This window comes from Oryx dammah, unplaced genomic scaffold (assembly GCF_014754425.2).
Source record: "Oryx dammah isolate SB20612 unplaced genomic scaffold, SCBI_Odam_1.1 HiC_scaffold_21, whole genome shotgun sequence".
In the NCBI taxonomy this organism is placed as follows: Eukaryota; Metazoa; Chordata; class Mammalia; order Artiodactyla; family Bovidae; genus Oryx; species Oryx dammah.
Genome location: NW_024070205.1, coordinates 74,857,384 through 74,877,789, shown reverse-complemented (window position 1 = coordinate 74,877,789; position 20,406 = coordinate 74,857,384). Strand labels below are relative to the sequence as shown.

Below are 20,406 nucleotides of genomic sequence, written 5' to 3'. Positions count from 1 at the left end.
CTGCTCTGTGGAGGAAGGCCAGCCCACTGTCCACTGAAGTGGCCGATGCTGGAATCTAGTGTGGACTTGAAGCCAGGCAAGAGATGGGGAAACTTATGGAGTGGCAGAAGTTGGGAAAGAACTTAGGAATGTTTAAGCCAAAGACTTTCAATCTTTGGAAAGAAAAACAGAAGTCCAGAGAGATGACCAGGTTGTCCAAAGTCGTCTTCTTGATGGTGGAGGAGCTAGAAATAGAAGAGTCTCATGATTGCTAATTCAGGGCTCCCTCCATCCCTCTCCACACTACCAAGTGTAAAAATTCATGTCTGCTCACAACAAAGGTCACACATGTGTTATATTCCATAATTAATTCCATAATAGAAAAGTGGCAAAGTCTAAAAGAAAAGTGAAAATGACTGCTAAGCATGTAAGAAAAAAGTTTAGGCTCACTAGAATCAAAGGCTGCAAATCAAAAGAGGATACCATATAGAATTTTCAAGATAAAATAAAGTAAAAGAACATTCTTATATGCTTCTGGTGGTATTTTAAATGGGTGCAGTTTTTCCCAAGGGCAATTTAATAGTGTAAGTTAGCAGTCTTTGACTCAGCAAGGTTACTTCCAGGAGAAAATAATCAAGGTGTTTATGTAAATTATATACAAAGTAATTAAATGCAGCATATTTTATTATAAAAATTGGTATGCAAAGTTAATGTGCAAGAGTATAGGAACTACATCAATATAATCTTATTATAATGCTATGGAAGAATAATATATGGGGGAATATTCACAGCTTATGTCTAAGTGGATAAGTTACAGTGTGTATAATGCAATCCAAATCCCATAAACATTGTAGAGAGAAAAATGTATAACAAACCTGAAGTGGTGATTTCTTAGGAGTAGGAATTAAGGGTTGCATTTTCTTTTTTGAGATTTTCTACAGTTTTCATATTTATTGCAATAAATGTATATATTCCTTTTGTAATCAGAAAGAAATATTTTTAAAGTCATACATCTTGAAAACAAGCAAAATCTTAAATAATTATGTGTCTGACATGGAGGATGTCCTCCTTTCTTTGCGTGGGAGCTGAGGTGTCCCAGGGGGTGTATTATACCAACTATTAGAAGGGTGTTGTTGGTATCTAATTTTTAGTAGGAAAGACCTAGGAGCTGGCAGAAGATAAAACAAGGGCTTTCCCTCTCAATAACCCGGTGGTGCCAGTCAGTTTTATGTTTCTGCTCTTGTGGACTTTGTGTAAACATTCAGTATCAAAGGCATGGCTCTTATTTCCTTCCTGCTTCCTTATTCTTTATTTCTGCCCTTCTCCCCATTTAGTTAGATGCCAGCCCTGGGCAGCAGCAACAAAGAATCTGAGAGTTACCACTGCTTAAGGTTAACCTGTTGGAGACTCTTAATGTGCATTATGAACTTCCCTTGTGGCTCAGCTGTTAGAGAATCTGCCTGCAATACAGGAGACCTGGGTTTGATCCCTGGGATGGGAAGATCCCCTGAAGAAGGGAAAGGCTGCCCACTCCAATATTCTGGCCTGGAGAATTCCATGGACTACAGTCCATGGGGTCGCAAAGAGTTGGACACGACTAAGCGACTTTCACTTTCAATGTGTATTATCAGTCTCAAGTAACATTAGCAACCAGTCATGATTGACACACCACTGTCCTGGGAGTCTGGTGTTTCTACCAATAAAGCAGTTAAGAGGTATAACTTCTTTTTGCTTGGAGGTTCCTATTTAGTCCGGTACTTTGAAGTCCTTGGATATTTTATTTATATACACATGTCTATCTCATCCTATTTCACATCTTACTTTGCTCCACAATTGTCAGGAATGCCTGACTACAAGGATTCAAAAAAGCTCGTCCCACCTAACTACTGCTAAGTAGGTTGTAGCTTTCAGACCTTCTCTTTGGCAGCCAATTGAAAAATCAAAGGCTACAACCCATTTTCCCTCCACATGATTGCCTTTGCTAGACTCTCAAAGGGACGCATTTCATTTTATTAAAACTCTTTGAGTAATCCGACCATAATTTGGCCTGATCGGAGTGGTTATCTGATTTGCTGGGTTAAATAATGGGCCTTAATTGAGTCTGTGTTATTTGTGGAGTCAGTGCTGCTCTTGCCTTTGTTGCCTCCTCCTCCTTCCTTCTGTTTCCCAGTTAACCTTCATTCTTCTTTCTTTGCAGAGTAAAGAAGTCGGCCAGCAGCTCCAAGATGATCTGATGAAGGTCCTGAATGAGCTCTACTCGGTAAATCAGCTGGGTTGCTTGGCTCTTTCACAGGCAGAGGGAAGCAGCATTTGGCAGCTTGTGGCCATAGTCACGTCAGCAACAGAGCTGAGCTGAGGTTGAGGACAGTGCATGGTCCCCACTGGGGATGACTTCACCCATCTCTTCTTGCACTCTTATTTTCAAACTGGATTGAGCCCAAAAACACTTGCTCAAAATAGGATCCCTCTTTAGTTATGCAGGCTAACTCTGGCTTCTTTGGGGGCTTAATCACCAGAGACCAGCCAAAGTCTAGGTCACTAGCACAACTGACCCTCATGAATAGCAAACGAGGGACCCCAAACCTAATAGTAAGGAACTTAGTTTACATTGCTATTGCTCTTTGAATAGTACACACCCTGTTGGAAAGGACCTGTTGTTCAAAGTTTTGCGTCAGTTCTCGGATTTATCTCCTGGTTTGAGACCAGAGCGAGCGCTCTAGAGGAAAGCAGAGTCCTCAATGCCCTTAACATAAGGGACCAGTTCAAGCAGAGAGAGCTTTGCATCGACTCCCTGGGGTTTTGTAAAGGCCACACCTTCGTGATGGGCCAGGCTTCAGGTTTGGTGGAGAAAACACAGTCTGTTCTGAAGTGACCGGCACTGCAGGCACATGATATCTGTGACTGACACGTGTTTCTTCAGGCACAGGGAGGTGGTGGGGCTGCTTTTGTTCCTAGTCATGCTTTGTAATTAAAACAAACATGCACACCAAAGAAATTCCTGCTGCCGTACAGGGACTATTCCTATTGTGCAGCTAACGCCTTTCAGGGCCCCTTCTCCAGCTGGGTTGTGCCAGGCCTTTGTGTCATTCTCCAGGGTTGCCCCATCCTGTTTTGGAGGCAAAATTAATTTCCTGTGTTTACTTGCTTATTCACTACAGGTTTTTTTTTTTTTTTTCCTTTTTTTAATTCACAGGAAGACAGGCAGTGGCAACACGTATCACAGGCATTTGGGATCAGAGAATTCCATGTTCTTGATCCAAAAGCCGAGGTGTGGCCACGCTGTCAGGGCAACTGTTAAGCAAGTAAATAGGGTCGAGCGGTCATCAGTTTTGTCTCCAGTGACACTCAGTCTGTTTGCAGTTTCTGCTCTGTGACACTTCTGCTCTGAAGCCAGGTCGATAGATGGTTCCCTTCGGTTCAGTTCCCAAGTCTTCATTTCTTTCCAATGAAGTTAAGCCTTTTTAAAAACAGAAGCATGTTCATGAGCCTTGTTCAGACTGGATGAGTTTCCTGAGCCCCCCTGGTCTTTTAATGCTTTACTTCTGCTCTTTATTTTCAGAGCATCTTCTAGGCACCATGAAGAGCTATTACTCGATTCACCAGGATAGAAAATGACATGTGTAGTCATTACATGAATCCTTTCATTTTTCCATAAGCATCTTGGGTCTCTGCTGTTGCCCTTTCTAGGGAGGAGCAGGGTGGATAATCAGCAAGCCCCAAACCAATTTGAATCCAGTATGCTGTTTCTGCAGGAGACCTGGAGGCAGCAGAGGAGGAGCAGTGTCTAGGGATCTGTGAGCTTTACTCTGCATCCTAGATCTCCTAATGTACCATGATTTTTTAAAAAATAAATAAGTGAACAGGCATAATATGTTTTGGTGTAAGAAAGAAAACCCTGGAACTCACTGCTCTGGTCTGAGGAGGGCCAAGGTGGCACTTGCAGCTGCAGTCGTCAGGCAGTCCAGCAGTGATTAGTGCTCACTGGCCACCGAGAGGCCACAGTCGACACAGAGCGTAAGGTCCTCCACCGGTGTGCAAACCAAGAACTGGCTGGGCATGGTGTCCCCTTCCATTAGGTGAGTTGGCACACACTCTTATAATCTGTTTAAGGCCAGTAGACAGTAGGAAGAGAGAAATGAGCAGAGATGGAAAGTTCCAGAGAAGGCAAAACAGTCTGGTGCAGGGATTCTCAATCAGGGGGATTTTTCAGGCAAGGGGACACTTGGAAATGTCTGCAGACATTTGACTGTCACAACTGGAGTAGGAGGTGCTGGAAGTCAGAAAGCAACTGAAATCTTATAATGTGCAGGACAGGTCCCCACGACCAAGAATGGTCTGGCCTAAAATGGTCAGTAGTACCAAGATTGAAAACCCCTGCTCTAATGACTAGCGTTTCCTGAATTAGGCAACCCAGATCCTACCTGGGCTCCACCAGCTGTGTGATCTTAGGGGGTGCTCCTGACCTCTTGAGCCAGATCTCCACATATTCCATGCGCTGGGGGAGTGGGGGATTTGGGGAAATCATGCTTCATGAAATATCAGACTATAGTTAAGGGTCAGATGAGTTTGCAGATTGTTGGCCGTTAGAAAGTTCAGAGAATAGAAGTATAAGTTTTTTTCTTCTGGAGTGTAAAATAAGTATAGGACTGGTCTGAGGAAGGTACCATGGCGTCAGGGTGACTGTCTCGGTTTGCCTGGGACTGAAGCCTTTCCTGGGACATGAGGCTTTCAGTGGTGAGCCTAGGAAAGTCCTGAGTAAGCCAGGGTGATTGTCACCCTACATGACAGCGTTTTCAAACAGGAGCTTAGGACTTTTGTGTGCTGGCTCCAGGAGATACTTGTTGTACACATTCTCTCTGTCTGTCTCTCTCCCCCTCAGAGGAGTTAAGAAGAAAACAAGGAAGGACTTTTTGTAAGGAACTTTCCCCTCGTTTGATCTTCGGATAAGCAATCCAAGTTATTTGCAAGCATGAGATGAAGGGAACCAAGGATGTAAAGGAGCCCAGCATATCCAGTGCTCCTCTTTCCTTGCATCTGTCCTTAATGCCCACAAATACCTCTTTTGGGGAGACCGATTACCTTTGGGTTGAGGATTTAGATATTTTTTGCATCTTGGTAATCTAAGGGGCAGGACCCAGGTGTTCCCAAATAAAGATGCCTCTGGGCAAGAGGCCCAGATGCTCACCATCAGTGGCCAGCTGCCTTTCTGCACCTTCCTCTTTTCTGCCTGAAGGGCCTTGGATTTTCCTGACTTGGCACTCTGTGCCAGAGGCTGCTTGCCACAGCTGCTCTCAGAGAGCAATCCCAGGGAGCATTCTCCTCCACGTGCTCTTTACCCCCTAACGGACCGGCTGGTTTGTGGGCCATGGTATCAGTGGTTTTCATTTTCTGACTGATGAATCAGGAATGCCTTTGAAGTGAGAGCACACTGCTTCCCAAAGAACTCCAGAATTCTGTACCTCACTTATACTCCGAGGCTGTATCTGGAAAAGCCCAACCAGCTCCCACAGGAAGGAGTGAAGGCGGGGGCATGGAAGGCACGCGGACTGGCTGAGCAGGAAGAGCCAGCGAAGCCCTAGGACTGAGAAAGAAAGACGAGGTGTGGGGACACTGAAGCTGCTGTCACCCCACAGGTCTCAAGCTCCTGCACTACCCATGAGTATATATATCCCCTTGATTTGGTGTGGCAGCTGTCTGCAGAGCCACTTCAGACTGGAATTTAGCACCTGCTTCCTTGGAACAATGTCAGTTAATAGTCCCCAGCACTTGGCACTAGAGATACAAAGACATATAAGAGATGTCCTTGAACTTGAGGCAGTAATTTTAACATGAGACAGTAAAGTAAAGCGGTAAGGAAAAGGTGAGGGGATGACTCTGTCACGTGTATACACAGAAGAAGGGCATGAAGTCAGGCTCCTTGGAGAGATGTTTGAATTAAATCCTAATTGCCAAGGGCTCTTTTATTGTTCTCTAAATGCTCCTTTTTGGTTGCATCCTGCTCTTGTTTCATGATGTATTGTCTTTTCATTTCTCAATGATCTCTCTAGGGATATTATTGATGGATGAATTTTGAAGTTTTCTTCTCTCTGTATACTTTCTGCTTTCTCCCAAATTGCTTGTTTTGGCCTTGGTCTTTCCCATTAGATATTTTCCTTAAACGTCTGGTAATCTTCAGTTGCCTGCTCATATTTTAAAGTGAGATACTAAATGGTGCTTGAAAGTTCTGTGTCAACTGTGGTCTTTACTGTACTGTATCTTACTGGACTGTGTCCTTGGGAAAGCCCTGATGTCAGTCCTTGTAGGTCTTTTGTATCAGGTGAGCAGTTTCCCCATATAAGGCTTTTCTGATCTCCTACCTATATCTAGGGTCTGAGTTGTGAAGAGGCCATCTCAACATTCAGTATAGAATTTTCCTGTTTTAGTTTCAGTAGCCCTATCCTCAGCTGGGCCAGCTGTCCCCAGACATAGACCCTCCCTAAGGAAATAAACCTCTAGTCCTCCCAGCAGAGGGGCAGGGGAGGTCTGGAAGTCTGATTGTTCTCGAGCGCTCAGTACTTTTTGTTCTTAGCCCCACCTTCATCCCACTTCCATTGATTCCTCTGAGGGTTTCTGTGATTTCAGTCTGGTTGCTTCTTGCCTCTCTACTTTTCATCTTCTGCTTTCATTCTTTTTCTTAGTTTATAACTAAAAAATAACATAAAAACTCTTTTCTGTTATTTTGGTATGGCTTGGGGAGGGAGCAGAATTAAAGACGTGAATTCAATATTTCGTTTTTCAAAGTCAAGTGAATCCCTTTGTAGAACTGAGAATTTAGATTTCAGGATTTTCCCCTTAGTTTGTATTTGCTTCACTATATATATTTCTCCAACTCCTATCTTGAGTTCCCTATTTCTCCAACAATTTTTTTTTTTTACAATCAATTATTCAAGCTGTATCCTTAGTTTCCCCTTGAGTTGAAGGGCCCTAGTTATACTTCTCCTGTATTTACACAGAGGAGAGATTCAGCCATCTGGGCAACGACATTGACTGTAAATCTACCTCTGTGTACATAACATATTTCTTAACTGTGGAGAAGAAAAGAAGAAGTGGTACTTACCCTTAGGAATTTATAGTTTCTTAGACGAGGTAGTGTTTTCCTCTTTTAAAGTGAGTTCTTTAAGTTCTCTAGGGGAAAGGAGTAATATGTGTTGTTAACTCTCATTAGTTCATTTGCTGTCCTGTTGGCCTTTGACCTCCCCCTCTCGTTTGGTCCTTCACGTTCATTAACAGCATTTCCTCTTTATTTATTACACGTCTTCATGGAATAAAAAGTCACTTTCTTAAAATCAGTTCACTTTAATAATGGTTCACTCAAACTTTTGAATCCCTTAGTCACATTCAGATGAAAAGAGAAAAAGGAGCCTCCTATCTACCCTTCTTCAGCTAGGATAGCAGCTGCCTATTTCTTGCTTCTTAGTCAATCTGGAAACCTGGGAGACAAATTACTTAGGAAGGTTTTTAATGCTGTGAGATGCTAATATTGCTTCTCCTATGTAGAGAATAGACAGAGTAGATCTTAAACTTAAGGGAAATGTCAGGTTCAGAATAAGGTGGAGCTGATTTTAAACAATCTCCATCGAAAGTGAGACATCATTTAATGTCTAAAGCACTTTGATTTTGTCAGTATCCCAATATTCTGTACTCCTTCCTCCACCTCCAGCTAAGGGAGGAGTGTACGTACCCACAAAATTCCTCTAACCCAGAATTTCTCAGCCTTGGAATCGTGGACATTTGGGGCCAGGTAATACTGTGACAATGAAAAATCTCTCTAGGAAATGTTCCCCCGGGGGCCAAATTAGCCCCCATTTGAGACTACGGCTCTAACTCAACATTGATAAGGAAACCAGATTCTCTTTTTAAGCCTCTCGTCTCAGTTTAGCCTTTCTTCCCAACTAATCCAGCCGTGGCCCATGCAGAAGGGAGACACTGGTGCTCAGTGACTATGGACATGAAATTTGTGGCCTGACAAACCTGGGTTTAAATCCTGACTCTGATTTATTTACTAGCTGTGTGACCTTGGATGTGAGAGTTAATCTCTTTGAGCCTCAGTTTCCTCATCTTTAAAAGTGGAAATAATAGCATGTCCTTCATAGACTTGTTGTGAACGTTAAATGAGGTGCCGTACATCAGGCCTCTGACACGCAGCACTAACCAAGTGATCGAGATTAGCATTATTACGCCCGGGCCCTCCTCTGTTGTTCAGTCCCTGCTCTCACACACGCATACACTCCAGCTCCTACACTCTGATTCTCCCACTTGTGGCATCAGAATGTCAGCACTCTTGAACTTGGTTTGTCATCAAGCATTTTGAATTTCCAGATAGAAGCAGAGGCTCGCTGTGTGGAAACAGAGAGCTCCAGCAGGGAGGTGCAGACACCTGGTGGCTGGAAGTAGTGTTTGGGAGGAAATGAAGGCAGGTCCCAGGCTTCCCAGCCTCCTCTTTAGGAAAAGGGACTAGACTTTCAAACTGTTGCTGTGATGAAAAATGTGAAAGTTGTATCTTCTCCTTTGATATTACACCCTTCCTTTGGCAACTCCAGTTTCACCTGATATGGATTCCTTCTTAGGCTCTTCCCTGAATTTTTCTGCAGGTTTACAGTCTTCTTGGGGCTGTTGTCTAGACCACAGGATTGCTACAAGAATGAAAAAATGCATGCATAGCACTTGGCACATAGTCAGGGAAGTACACTCAGTGCTCAGTAAGTGGTGGCTGCCCTCTTCTTGCTGTGAGAGCGGGCATTTGATCTGGATAAAGCGAGAGAGAGCATTTGACCTGGATAAAGTGAACCAGGCAGACCCCCAGGACACAGGCCAGTAGAAAGCAGGTGTGGAGCTGTTCTGCTTCCCCGTTTTGTATCTGAAAGTCCCCAAGTATGGGCTGCTCTGTGGGCTGTGCTGCCCTCTTCAGGGTCCCAGCCAGCCTAGGAAGGCTTTGCTCTCGGGGTCTGAGTGCTGATGTTTCCTATCTTGGTCTTGTGAGATGACTAGTAACGGAAATTACCCATATAAAGTAAAAATGCTCACAAATGTTCATAAATAGGAGTAAATGATTCCTATGGAATCCTATGGATTCCACAATCCTATGGTGGAAGACATAAAATCATTTAAACAATAAGACATGTTGGCTCAGTTCAAATACTGCTTTCCTGTGCTTTGGGGTGGTCTTTAATATAGGAAGTTTGCTGAACCAAACACGTATGAATTTTGCCCTTAAGGGTATGAGAATATTGCTCATGGAGGAGAGGTCCAGCTGAGTCTCTTAGCCTGTAAAGCAAAGAGTTGACCCCACTGGCTTGACCTCTAGGGGTGGGGGTGGGGGTGTCTTGCAGGTCATGAAGACATATCACATGTACAATGCCGACAGCATCAGTGCTCAGAGCAAGCTAAAGGAGGCGGAGAAGCAGGAGGAGAAGCAAATTGGAAAGTCTGTAAAGCAAGAGGACCGGCAGGCCCCACGCTCCCCTGACTCCACATCCAACGCCCGCATTGAGGAGAAGCACGTCCGGAGGAGCTCGGTGAAAAAGATCGAGAAGATGAAGGAGAAGGTGTGCAGTGGACTCTGGGGAGGAACACTGTGGAAGTCGGGACTGACAGGAGATTTCCAGTATGCCCTGCAGAGAGCAGAGCAAGGAAACTCTGGGTTCCTTTAGTGCCTAGTGCCCTTGCAGTCTGCCCTGAGAGAAATCCTAGTTATTGGAAGAACCTGGGCATCTGTAGCAGACCAACAAGAAACAGTAGTCGCCTTTCCCAAGCCTGGGAGGGGAACTGTAGACCTAGGGTTTGGCTTCAGATGTCAGGCGTTCAGAGGCAGGTATAATGACACTCCTTCAGGGTGGCGGTGCAGGGGTGGAGGATGGAATTTACAGATAGAACCAAAGTGGGACACACGTCTAAAGTAGGAGCCTCACTGACCTTTCCTGGGCTGTTCTACATTTATGCCCTTGAATCTCATTACACAGAATTAGAACCCAATTTAAGGCAGACGCGCATAGGGAGTAGCGGCGCAATTGTGGTTCTTGAATGTACTGTACTTTTTATCTTTTAGAGAACAGTCTCCCCTCTTAAAAAAATAAAAAAGTTAAAATGAACTTCTGTTCTCTTTTCAGCGCCAAGCCAAGTATACGGAGAATAAGCTTAAGGCCATTAAAGCCCGGAATGAGTACTTATTGGCCTTGGAAGCCACCAACGCATCTGTCTTCAAGTACTACATCCACGACCTGTCTGACCTTATTGATGTAAGTGCTTAAAGCCAAAGGTGCAAGGGTGTGAGGGACACAAGGGTCCCTTCTCCTGATTTTGAAGATCTGGTCAGGAGGCCCCCAGTTCTGTTGCTCAGGCACCTTAGAGCATTTTGAGAACACTTATGGAGATGGTAGCCATGATCCCTCTGGGGCTTGCCATGTCCCAGGCATCAGGAGAAGCACTTTACACTTCTTTTCATTCGGTCCTTCCTAGAATCCTGGGAGGAAAGCGTTACTACCTCCATTGTTACATATTTAAATTCAGAGCGTTTAGATGACTTTACCCAGAGTGAGCTAATAAATGACAGAGGCAAAATTGGTACCTAGGTCTGACTAGTAAACCCAGGCTCTCAACCACTGTGCACTTGGGTGTCCCAGGAAATATTCCCTTAGATCAGCTACTTGCCCATAGAACTGAGTGCCGAGAGCTAAAGGCTTAGAATGTCACACCTTATTAGTTTATATTGCTCTTAAGTATTAACTCATTTAATTGTCATGTCACTCTGTTGGGTCAATATTACAATCTCCAATTTGTAGATAAGGAAATCTAGGTAGGGGGTCAAAAGAGTTCCTGCCCAAAGTTAAACTGCAAATTAGAGTCCTGGTCAGGAAGGTACCCAGATGCCCCTGACCTCAGGCTCATACTCACTGATGTGACACACAGATGATGAGAGATCAGAATCTTCGGCGTGTGTGTTTTGCATGGGGCAGACACAGGGATAAGGGTTTTGTCTCTGGCCTTACGGGTCGGCCTTGATTTGGTTTCTGCTGCTGCTTCTCCTTCAGAGGAGCCTGGTAGGCTGCAGTCCATGGGATCGTAGATTCGCACACGATTGAGCAACTTCACTTCTTCACTGCTTCTCCTTATACCTTATAGTTAGGTCTTGCAGTGGCTCTCACCTGCAGACACCAGTCTGGGCCAGTTCTAAGCCAGTCCTGACTGCAGCTGCTTAAGTACCCCTGCCTCTCCCTCCTGTATCAGAGTGAGAGGCCTGGAGCCATCCAGCTCAGCCTCAGCCTCATCCTCCCAGTCTCCAGGGCCTCAGGCAGAGCCTGGCGGTCTCCTCGAAGAGGTCTGATATGTGCCTCTGGCTGTCAGCAGGCAGAAACTGAGTTTTGTGAGCCTCTGGCCAGACCTCACACACTTGCCTGTCTACCTTGGTTTCTCTGCAAACGGACCTGCCACATTTCACCATGTTGTGTGTGGTTCTGGTCTAAATTGACCATTGTGTAACTAGCTGGTTGACCTGAGGCTTATCACAGAGCTGGTTTGGAACTCTGCTGTGTCTCCTGTCCACCACCTTGGCAAACTGAAGAACTGGGCTAAATCACTGAGGACTTAAATCTGGCCTCACATCAGAGCTGCTTGGGGAAGGTTTCTAAAATAGCAATTTCTCTCTCCCTTCAGCCAGGGCTCTTTGAGTCAGTAGGTATCAGCCTCTTAATGCCCTGAGTGTCATCGTTTCACGGGGTAAGTGGAGCCCTGATCCCTGTTCAGGCCCTGCTTTGTTCTCTCTACTTGTTGATGCCGATCTGAACACTGTCCTTCAACGGAGGTCAGAGCCTTGGATAGGATCCTTTCTCCTCCTCACGGGAACAGCTCCTCACTGTTGAGAAAGAGGCCTGTTCTCAGCATGAGGAGGAGAATCACTTCTTTCTAATGCTCAATCTCTGCTGTTTATCTCACATTGGATTAAAAAAAAAAAACACAAAAATCATACCTTGGCGGTCCACCACACCTCTGCTTCGGGTTCTCCTTCTCTTTCTTTTGCCCCAGGGTAGCTTTCTCTCCCCTTTCACCAAAACCCTGGCCTCTGCGGAAGAGAGGGGTACTGCTAAGTCAGTCACAGTTCACAGACCCTCCATCAGATGTGAGTTGGTGTTTTTAAATCAGTCCAAGGAGCAGGCTATTTTGCTCCTTATTATCATTTAAAAGAAGCTTGTTTGGAGCCTGTCCTCAGGATGCTGAGTGAGAGCCTGTCCTCAGGATGCTGAGTGAGACGCCACCAGCATTCAGCTGGGGCATGGCTCTAGGCCGCTAGGAGGAGTCCAGGCTGGCAGTGCCCCAGGCCGCATGGATAGTGAAACTGCTCTTGCTTTATTTTGTTTGTTTCTTGTTTGTGCTTTTGTTTTTCCTGGAGTGAAACTACTTAGCCTTCTAAAAAAGAAAAAGAAAGAAAGCTTATAACATTATTATGCTCTACAAATGTTCAGTATTTCTTTGGGATGAAACTATGTGCCCTGAAGCATCAGGGTACAAAAAGAATAAAATAAATTCTTATCCTAGAGGTATTCATAGGCATACAGAGAGATCATTTTTTATCTAACTGGCCAATTGCAGCACCAGAGCTAAGCACAGGAAGTAGGACTGTGGTTTTCAAACCATAGGTCATGATCTATTAGAGGAGTCATGAAGGTTTGGCTTATTTTATTTTAATGAATATACTAGACTAGGATAGAGTAGAATGGGAAAGAAAACATCAGGGTGCATTACATTAGTAAGGTTAAGTTTTATTTGGTAAAACTATTATGTTAGAGGTGTGTGTGAGTGTGTGTGTGTGACAATATAAGACATATTTCTTACTGTAAGTTGGAGGCCAAAAAGAGTTTGAGAGCCACTGAACTAAGAACAGAGGAAGGTCTTTTAGTCTCTGTAAGCTCCCCGAGGGCAGGGACCAAGTCTCTTCTTTACTTTAATACATGCATATATAAGTACAGGGCTTCCTATGTAGCTAAGTACATAATTTGTTCATTAAGAGAACAGAAAAAGAAGGAAAAAGATGATTTCCTAAGCCAAGATTTTTCTTTCCTTTTTATGCCTTTCAGTACTGTTTTAATTGAGATCTAATTTGCATACAGTGATTGAACTTGTGTTAAATTGCAAGAATTGTGATGAATCTTACGCCCTTATAATCTGTGTCTCTATCAAGATATAGAATATTTCCATCACCTCAGAAAGTTCCTCTTTTCTCTTCCCAGTCAGCCCTCCACCCCGAGGCAACCACTGTTCTGATTTCTTTGACTATGAATTAGTTTTTGCCTGTTTCAGAACTTCACAAAGGTGGGCTTTTTATATAGTATATACTTTAAAAAAAATCCTGGCCTCAGTTGCCCAGCATGTTTTTGAGCTCCCTTCATGTTGTTATATGTATCAGTAGTTGCCTGCTTTTTCTTGCTCAACTGTTGCCATAAAAATGGCCAAAAAGATACTATGGCCAGGAACCAACAGTTAGGGCAGAAGTGAGTGGGGAGCCCGGTTATCCCTTGGCTTCCTGATCTTGACAGTGTCCAGAACTTGCTTTGAGATGTGGGATGAATGTCTTGCCAATCCATTGCCATCGGTGTTATGGACACCATTCTGCCTCCTTCTTGGCAATGTCAAAGCTCATTGTGTGCTCAGTCATCAAGGAGAAGTGAAAGAAGTGATTTTTGTGGATGCCAGTCCATTCAAGGACTAACCTTTCACTTCTTTTCATTGTATAGTATAAGAGTTAATCTCAGATTGTAGGAATCCACTTGAAGCATTTGATACACACCAGGAAAACCTTGACTTCGGGCCAAAAAAGACATTCTGAAGTGACTTGAGATAGTCTAAGAACCGCAGGCTCTTTGGAATGTGCTTTTCTCCCCCAGAAGCAGATGGATGAATGAAGAACCAGGCATTGTCCTCATGGAGTGCTGTGTGTGGGCAGAGAATCCGTGCCACCATATGCACCCAAGTCGGACAGGAGGGAACCCAGCTTTCTCAATAGGACATTTTATTAAGGGCGATTATTTCTCGCTTCTATGAGAACTTGAAGTGGGTGTTACTTTTCTAGGCCTTCTCTAGATCTCTGGGTGAGACTGTCAGCTGGTGAAGGGTTAATGAACCGTCAGTTCAAGCCATCACGCATCTGGAAGGGCTATCATTAAATTCTTATAAAAATTTGATTTCCCCTGAGAGAGTTTTCATCAAACATTTATATAACCCAGAAATGGCCAGGGGAGCCCGGCATGGCCACAGAACTCATCAGAAGCCCTGGAAAACATACTTTGTCCCCACTGTGAGCAAAATAATGTGCTGCCTCTGCTCACTGGGATTCTACAGGGGACGGGGATGAAATATTCAAATCTTGTTTACCTAGCCTTGTGAGAAATTGCTTCTTTTCTGACGCCTCAGTTTCCGGCTCTTGCCCTTTCAGATATGTGGGTAGCCAAGGCTCTGGAAAACCTATTCTGAATCTCCCTGGTTGGCTGAAGGCACAGACGTGGCAGAGGGCACACCGTGAGTCAGACCCCCACGCACTGGCACAGAGAAGCTGCAGAGCAGTTATTATAATAGAGCTGGACTGGCCCGAGAAAGCTCTGTGTCTTCTGTAGGCCATCCAGAGTGAGCAAAACAAAAGGCTTCAGTGACCACAGCTGCCCACTTGACTAAGATCAGTATTCAGCCTGAGTGGACTGTTTCCTCAGAGGCTAGAATCTGTACTCCTGGCATCAGTCAATCAACTGGTACTTATTACATGCCTACTATGAGCAAGGCCTAATGGTAAGGGATGCAAAGAAAGAGTAAGACGCTGGCCAAGCCCTCTTTGGAGGCTGATGTGAAATGGCACGGTACAGAGCGAGAGAGTGTGTCCTGTGGCTCCTAAGGGCTGCAGATGAGTGTCATTCTGAGTGGAAGGTTGGTATGTGCCAGGGTTGTAGGGATGGCTGGCTTCCTGGAGGCTGAGAATTTGATTTGAATCTTGAAGACTGGGTCCAGTTCCAGCAGGTGAGAGGAGTGAGAACCATTTCAGGAAGAGAGAATGCCTGGAGCTGAAAGTCAGTGGATCTGGAGATACCGGTGATCAGTGTTTGTTTGGTCTGCATGGTACCAGATATAAGTAAACATGTCTTAGCTTCACAACAACCTCCGAGGTGAATGTTACCCCTCTGGGGCTCAGAGATATTAAGTAGCTTGCTAACAGTCATACAGCTGATTTGAGGCCTGTGGTTTTCTAATACTCGACCCCAAACAATGAGTATGTCGTTGGATTAGAACAAAAGAGTCTGAAGAAGAAAACAGAGGCAGATGATGTTAGATGGCGAGACAGAAAACAAATTACACTTTGCTCTGACCATTAACTTTGCTTAACTTCACTGAGCCTCAGCTTTCTAGTCTGGAAAGTTAAAATAATACCCACCTTACTGGAGTTACTGTGCAGATTAAAATGCAAAATATACAGAAAGCACTTAGCACACTGGCATATAGTAAGCACACTTAATAAGTGGAGGCATTTTTAAATTTCCCTACTGAGGAAGGTGGATGTTACTTTAGGAAAAAAAAATGAGAGCTATTATAGGTTCTTCAGCAGGGGAGTAGGTATAACAAAAGCTGTATTTTAGAACAGTGAAACACACAGCACTGTAAGATGATAAGAGTATGAATTAGGGTACAGGTAGTGAGAATGGAGAGGAGAGGGGAGTTACCAAAAATACGTAAAGGTTATGAAGCCTGCCTCCCCTCATTCTCTTCTGCACTGAAAAGGTCCCCCCACCTCCACCACGTACTTGCTCAGCCCTGTGGGCGTTGTTATTTCTGTTCATCATACCTACAGGCATGAAATTCATCAGCAGGAGTCTACACAGAACTAGTCAGGAAGGTTTACAGGTTCAAGGGAGGCTTGGCTAGACCAGCAGCATCTCCCAGAGGAGAAAGGGCCCTTGCGTGTGCAGCCTCCCAATCAGCCGCTTTTGTCTCACTTCCCTCCCCACTGAATTTAATGTCTTTCCATCCTCTGCCTCTAGTTAAGCTGTAACTGCTGTTCTTCCACACAGCCAGGCACCTGCCAGGGCCCGCTGGCACTGAATCCAGAGCCCAGCCTGACAAGCACTCTGTCGTGGAGCTTCTTGTTAAATGCTGCGAGGAAGAGGCGCATCACATGCTTTTTCTTCTCCAGCAGTGGCTGTTCCCAGTGTGGTCATGAAGAGGGGGGAAAACGGGGGGAGGAGTTAATTTGATGCCTGCTTATGGAATGAAATGGCAGTCAGGCAGATGGTCTCACTCTATCCATGGAGTCTTCTCTGATATTTCATCTCAAGTTCTGGATCTCAAAACTGTTTGAGCAATAGAGGGGATAATGGGTGACTGAGGAATTTGGATCTCTGGGTCCTTTGGGAGGAATGAGGAATAGAGTTACAGAATGCCATTGCTGAAGAGGGCCTCAGGGATTATGTTTAGTCCAAGTATTGATATTTTCAGTCTTACTCTTTAACAGAAGAATTCTTTCTTCAAATCAGACTTTACATAGAATCCTAATATATTGAATAGAAAAAAGGGCAGAGCTGGTTTGGTTGAAACAGGGATAGGAGGCTCTAAGTCCTACTAGTTGGGCTGCCCTCTCTTAAGGGCAGCCTGAGTACAGAACCATAGAGCTCTGTGCTACGGCTTGAAAACCACTGCTAGCCAAATCTTTTCATTTCACAGTCGAGGAAATGGGTTCAGGGAGGGGGAATAGTTTTTCCAAGGTTGCTTGACCTCCTGTCCAGTGCTTTTTTTTAATACTATTGCGTCTTGCATACCATTTTTTTCCCATGTTATTTCAAAAAATCAGAATCCCTTAAATGATGTGAATTTTCCCAGTAACACTTATATTTAGAAACTTCTGGTCTCAGAAATGCTGTTGGGCCAGAGCTTTAGTGCAGAAATCGTAATCTACAACTATGGCCTGTTCTAGAATGTTGGGAGTTTGTTAGGGGCAGGAGTTGATAACGACAGGGTCAGCCCCTCTCCCCCATTTTTATTTCTCTCACTAGAATTCTCTTGCAACACCTCTTATTTCTAAGTCCTGAATGCTGAAACAACCTGACTTGGTCAGTATGTTGTAATGAAATCATGGTAACCCTGAAGGAGTGGCAGGCTACATTTTTATTGTTGAATTTTATTACAGTGGTACCCCCAGAAGAACCTGAAAATAGAAGAAAATTCTCCCCAACTCTTTCATGTTTACTGAATAGCATGATTAACTAATTTCGTTTTGTCCCAATGAGCCCTCTTCCTTTTGACTACCTCACAGTCCTCTAAGGAGTCCTACATGTTGAACTAGGAGTCAAGAATGGAGAAATATCACCCAGATCATGGAGGGCCAGCCTTCTTCCGGTAGCACAGCCAGTCTCGTTGATCAGATCTGCCCTGGGGGCCGCCCTCCCCTCTGCCAAGCCCCGCAGCTGTCCTTGGTTTGCTCACGTGCCTTCTCCGCTCCACAGCAGTGCTGTGATTTAGGATACCACGCCAGCCTGAACCGCGCACTGCGCACCTTCCTCTCTGCTGAGCTGAACCTGGAACAGTCAAAGCACGAGGGTCTGGACGCCATCGAGAATGCCGTGGAAAACCTGGACGCCACCAGTGACAAGCAGCGCCTCATGGAGATGTACAACAACGTCTTCTGTCCGCCTATGAAGTTTGAGTTCCAGCCCCACATGGGGGACATGGTGAGCCCCTCTTCCCACTCCCGCACCCCCAGGGGGCTTGAGCTCACTTGGGTCTAGAGTTTCTGCACTCAGGCTATGGTATTCTGGGAAGGGCAAGGCTTGGGGCTGGCTTCATGCAGTGGGTGGAACCCATTCCACCCATTCAGCAAACAGCTCCTGGGTGCCTTCTGTCCACTAGGCTTGACCATAGACACTGGGGGTTAGAGTCCTCTGCGAGCTTTTCGTTGACTGAGTTGACAGAAATATGCATAGAGAGGGGCACCTGGAGGGACTGGCAGGGTCAGAGGAGGTGGAAACAGCCAGTGTGCTCTAAAAGCTACTAACAGTTCCATATGATGAAAGGGGAAGGGAGGTGGAGCCCTCCAGCTGCTGAGGCTGAAAGAAGTGAGGGCTGAGATGGAGCCAGATACTCAAGGTTTCTGATGGGGTGGCAGAGCTCAGCAAGCTGATGGCGTGATCTTCTGCCATCTGTCAGAGTTCTGAAGGCACTTATTCTCGTGGGTTCAGAGGTTTGTGATAAAAGGGGTAGTTTTACTTAGGTATTGAACAAAAAAGAATGGATACTACAGAAAGGACAAGAGCGAAGATGTCATCCCTAAGAATGGCTGACCAGGTAGCAGTGCATGAATGTAGGGGTCTTATTTCTGACTTTTTAACCTCTGATGGCTAAAACAAGAAGGGCCGAAATAACCTGAAGTGAGAGGAAAGAGAAGCTCTTTGGTTTTGGAACCTCTGAATCTTGAGGTTCCACTTCTGGTGGTTGTTCATATAGATCAAAGTGAATCTTGTTCCTGGCTTAGGAGCCACCATTTGACCTTTGGATTAAATCAGAAGGAGGATATAAATGCTTACATAACAGAAAGGCTCAATACAGATCTTCAGGCATGGGTGAACTGAGGACTAGGAATCATATCAAAAGACTCATTTTTTCTCTCTCTGCTTCACATCCTATGTTTTGGCTCTGTTCTCAAATAGGCTTTTATCCTGTGGGGACAAGGAACCTATATTTGCAGCCTTATCCCCCTGTAGATTGAAATCCAACAGAAAGAACATCTGTTTCCTTGGGAATTCCTGGTGGTTCAGTGGTTAGAACTCCATGGTTTCCCTGCTGCATGCCCAGGTGTGATCCCTGCTCAGTGGAACTAAGATCCCGCAGACCACAAGCTGTGTGGTGCCGCCAGAATAACAAACGAACAGAGTATCTTCTTCCCTCCCGGAAGCCCTCACGAGTCTCCCTTTGTCTCCATGGCTCTGATTGGGTGATGAGCTTATCCCTGAGCCAATCACTGTGGTTGGTATCTGCAGTCAGCTGAGGCCATACCCTGCATCCTCAAGTCTGGGAAAGTCCCGTCCAAAGCACAGAGCCTGAGTTGTGAGTGAAAATTTCCCCCTCAGAGGACAGTCAGGCCAAAGTTACCAGAAGAAGGAGGAAGGTATGCTGGGTGACAGAAAAACAGCCGTGTCCTCTCGAAAAGGGAACAGTGCTTCCGTTAGGATGAGCATCAAGGCTCTGCTCCAGAATGAGAGCTGTGGCGGCGTCAGCAGTAGGCCGCCGTGGAGAATGGGATGCTTCTCTCCTAAGAACAGAAGTGTGGGGATGGCTTCTTTCTTCCTCTCCTTCTTGGGAAAACCAAACCGTTTCCAGTTTGTCTCCATTGCTGTGGCTCAGGAAATGTCAGCCTTGAACAGATGGGGAAGGGAGATGGCAGCGTGTGCAGCTAGAATATGGGGGTGGGGTGTCACCAAGCCCCAGGAAGCCCCATTCCTCACCTGCTCTGGCTTCTGGTCAGACTTGCCTTCCAAACCCCTTCTCCAGCTGCCACGGAGATTCCTTCCCAAGCAGTGGAACTTGGGGACCAGCTGAGAGGAGTGATATTAATACTATTTTCTGGTGTCGACTGCATTGCCTGCTAAGCCCAGCAGCTTGTCTCCATAAAGGGGGTTTCCAGACGCTGGGTGCTCAGGCTCCCTCCTCGCCCTGTCAGAGCCTCATTCCCATACTTGGGAGCACAGCTGGAATGCATTACCTTGCACCCCGGTAGAGGACCACTGCCAAAGCATGCATCAGCAGCCCTGCTGCTTCTTAAAGAAACAAGTGTGGAGATGGTTTTCCCTCCATAATTCCCGCCTGCTGGATTGAAGTTACTTTAAAAATTGATAGTTCAGTCTTCTGCCTAGGCCCTCCCTTTGTGTGATGCTAGCTGATCGGTGGCTGAGCCAGGCAGAGGCCAGGGCGAATCCTAGGTCATGCAAAGGTTTTGCATTCCAGCCTCGCCTTCATGTGAGTGGAGAAGAAAAAGTGATGAGAGGCCAGTCTTTCTTGGTCCCTGCAGCCATCTATCCCCAGTCAGTGAGGGCTGTGTGTAGACGGTGGAGGCGAGGAGAGGGAGCTGCCTGGAAGTCCTTGAACTAGGGCCAAAGTTCGGGTGGCATTCAGACCGGAAGCCCTGAAATTGGCCAAGGCCCCACACTGATTGGCGTTCTGGGGCACTCAGCACATGGACTGACGCCAAGCACTCTCCGATGTACTAGGAGGAGGCGCTTGGCTCTACCCTTGGTGCCCCCAGAGGCTCGTGGGGCTCTGGATGCCTGACCGGTGACATCAGGCAGCCAGAGAGTTTCACTATTGGCACCATCCCATCCTGGCCACCGAGCTTTCTCCATTGTGCCTGCTTATCCAAGAGCCAGGATGAAG

The 20,406-nt window shown here is 45.6% G+C and overlaps 1 protein-coding gene across 5 annotated transcripts in view; it reads left to right on the top strand.

Moving 5' to 3' along the window:
• Nucleotides 1–20,406, top strand: part of SRGAP2 (SLIT-ROBO Rho GTPase activating protein 2) — a 255,522-nt gene that overhangs the window by 175,869 nt on the left and 59,247 nt on the right. For 3 of the 5 annotated variants that reach the window (XM_040262943.1, XM_040262945.1, XM_040262947.1), the window contains exons 5-8: nucleotides 2,177–2,239; nucleotides 9,348–9,563; nucleotides 10,125–10,253; nucleotides 17,487–17,711. In XM_040262943.1, the coding sequence (XP_040118877.1) occupies nucleotides 2,177–2,239; nucleotides 9,348–9,563; nucleotides 10,125–10,253; nucleotides 17,487–17,711 (633 nt within the window). The remainder of the gene's footprint in view (nucleotides 1–2,176; nucleotides 2,240–9,347; nucleotides 9,564–10,124; nucleotides 10,254–17,486; nucleotides 17,712–20,406) is intronic. The other 2 variants (XM_040262944.1, XM_040262946.1) reach the window with 1 other exon arrangement.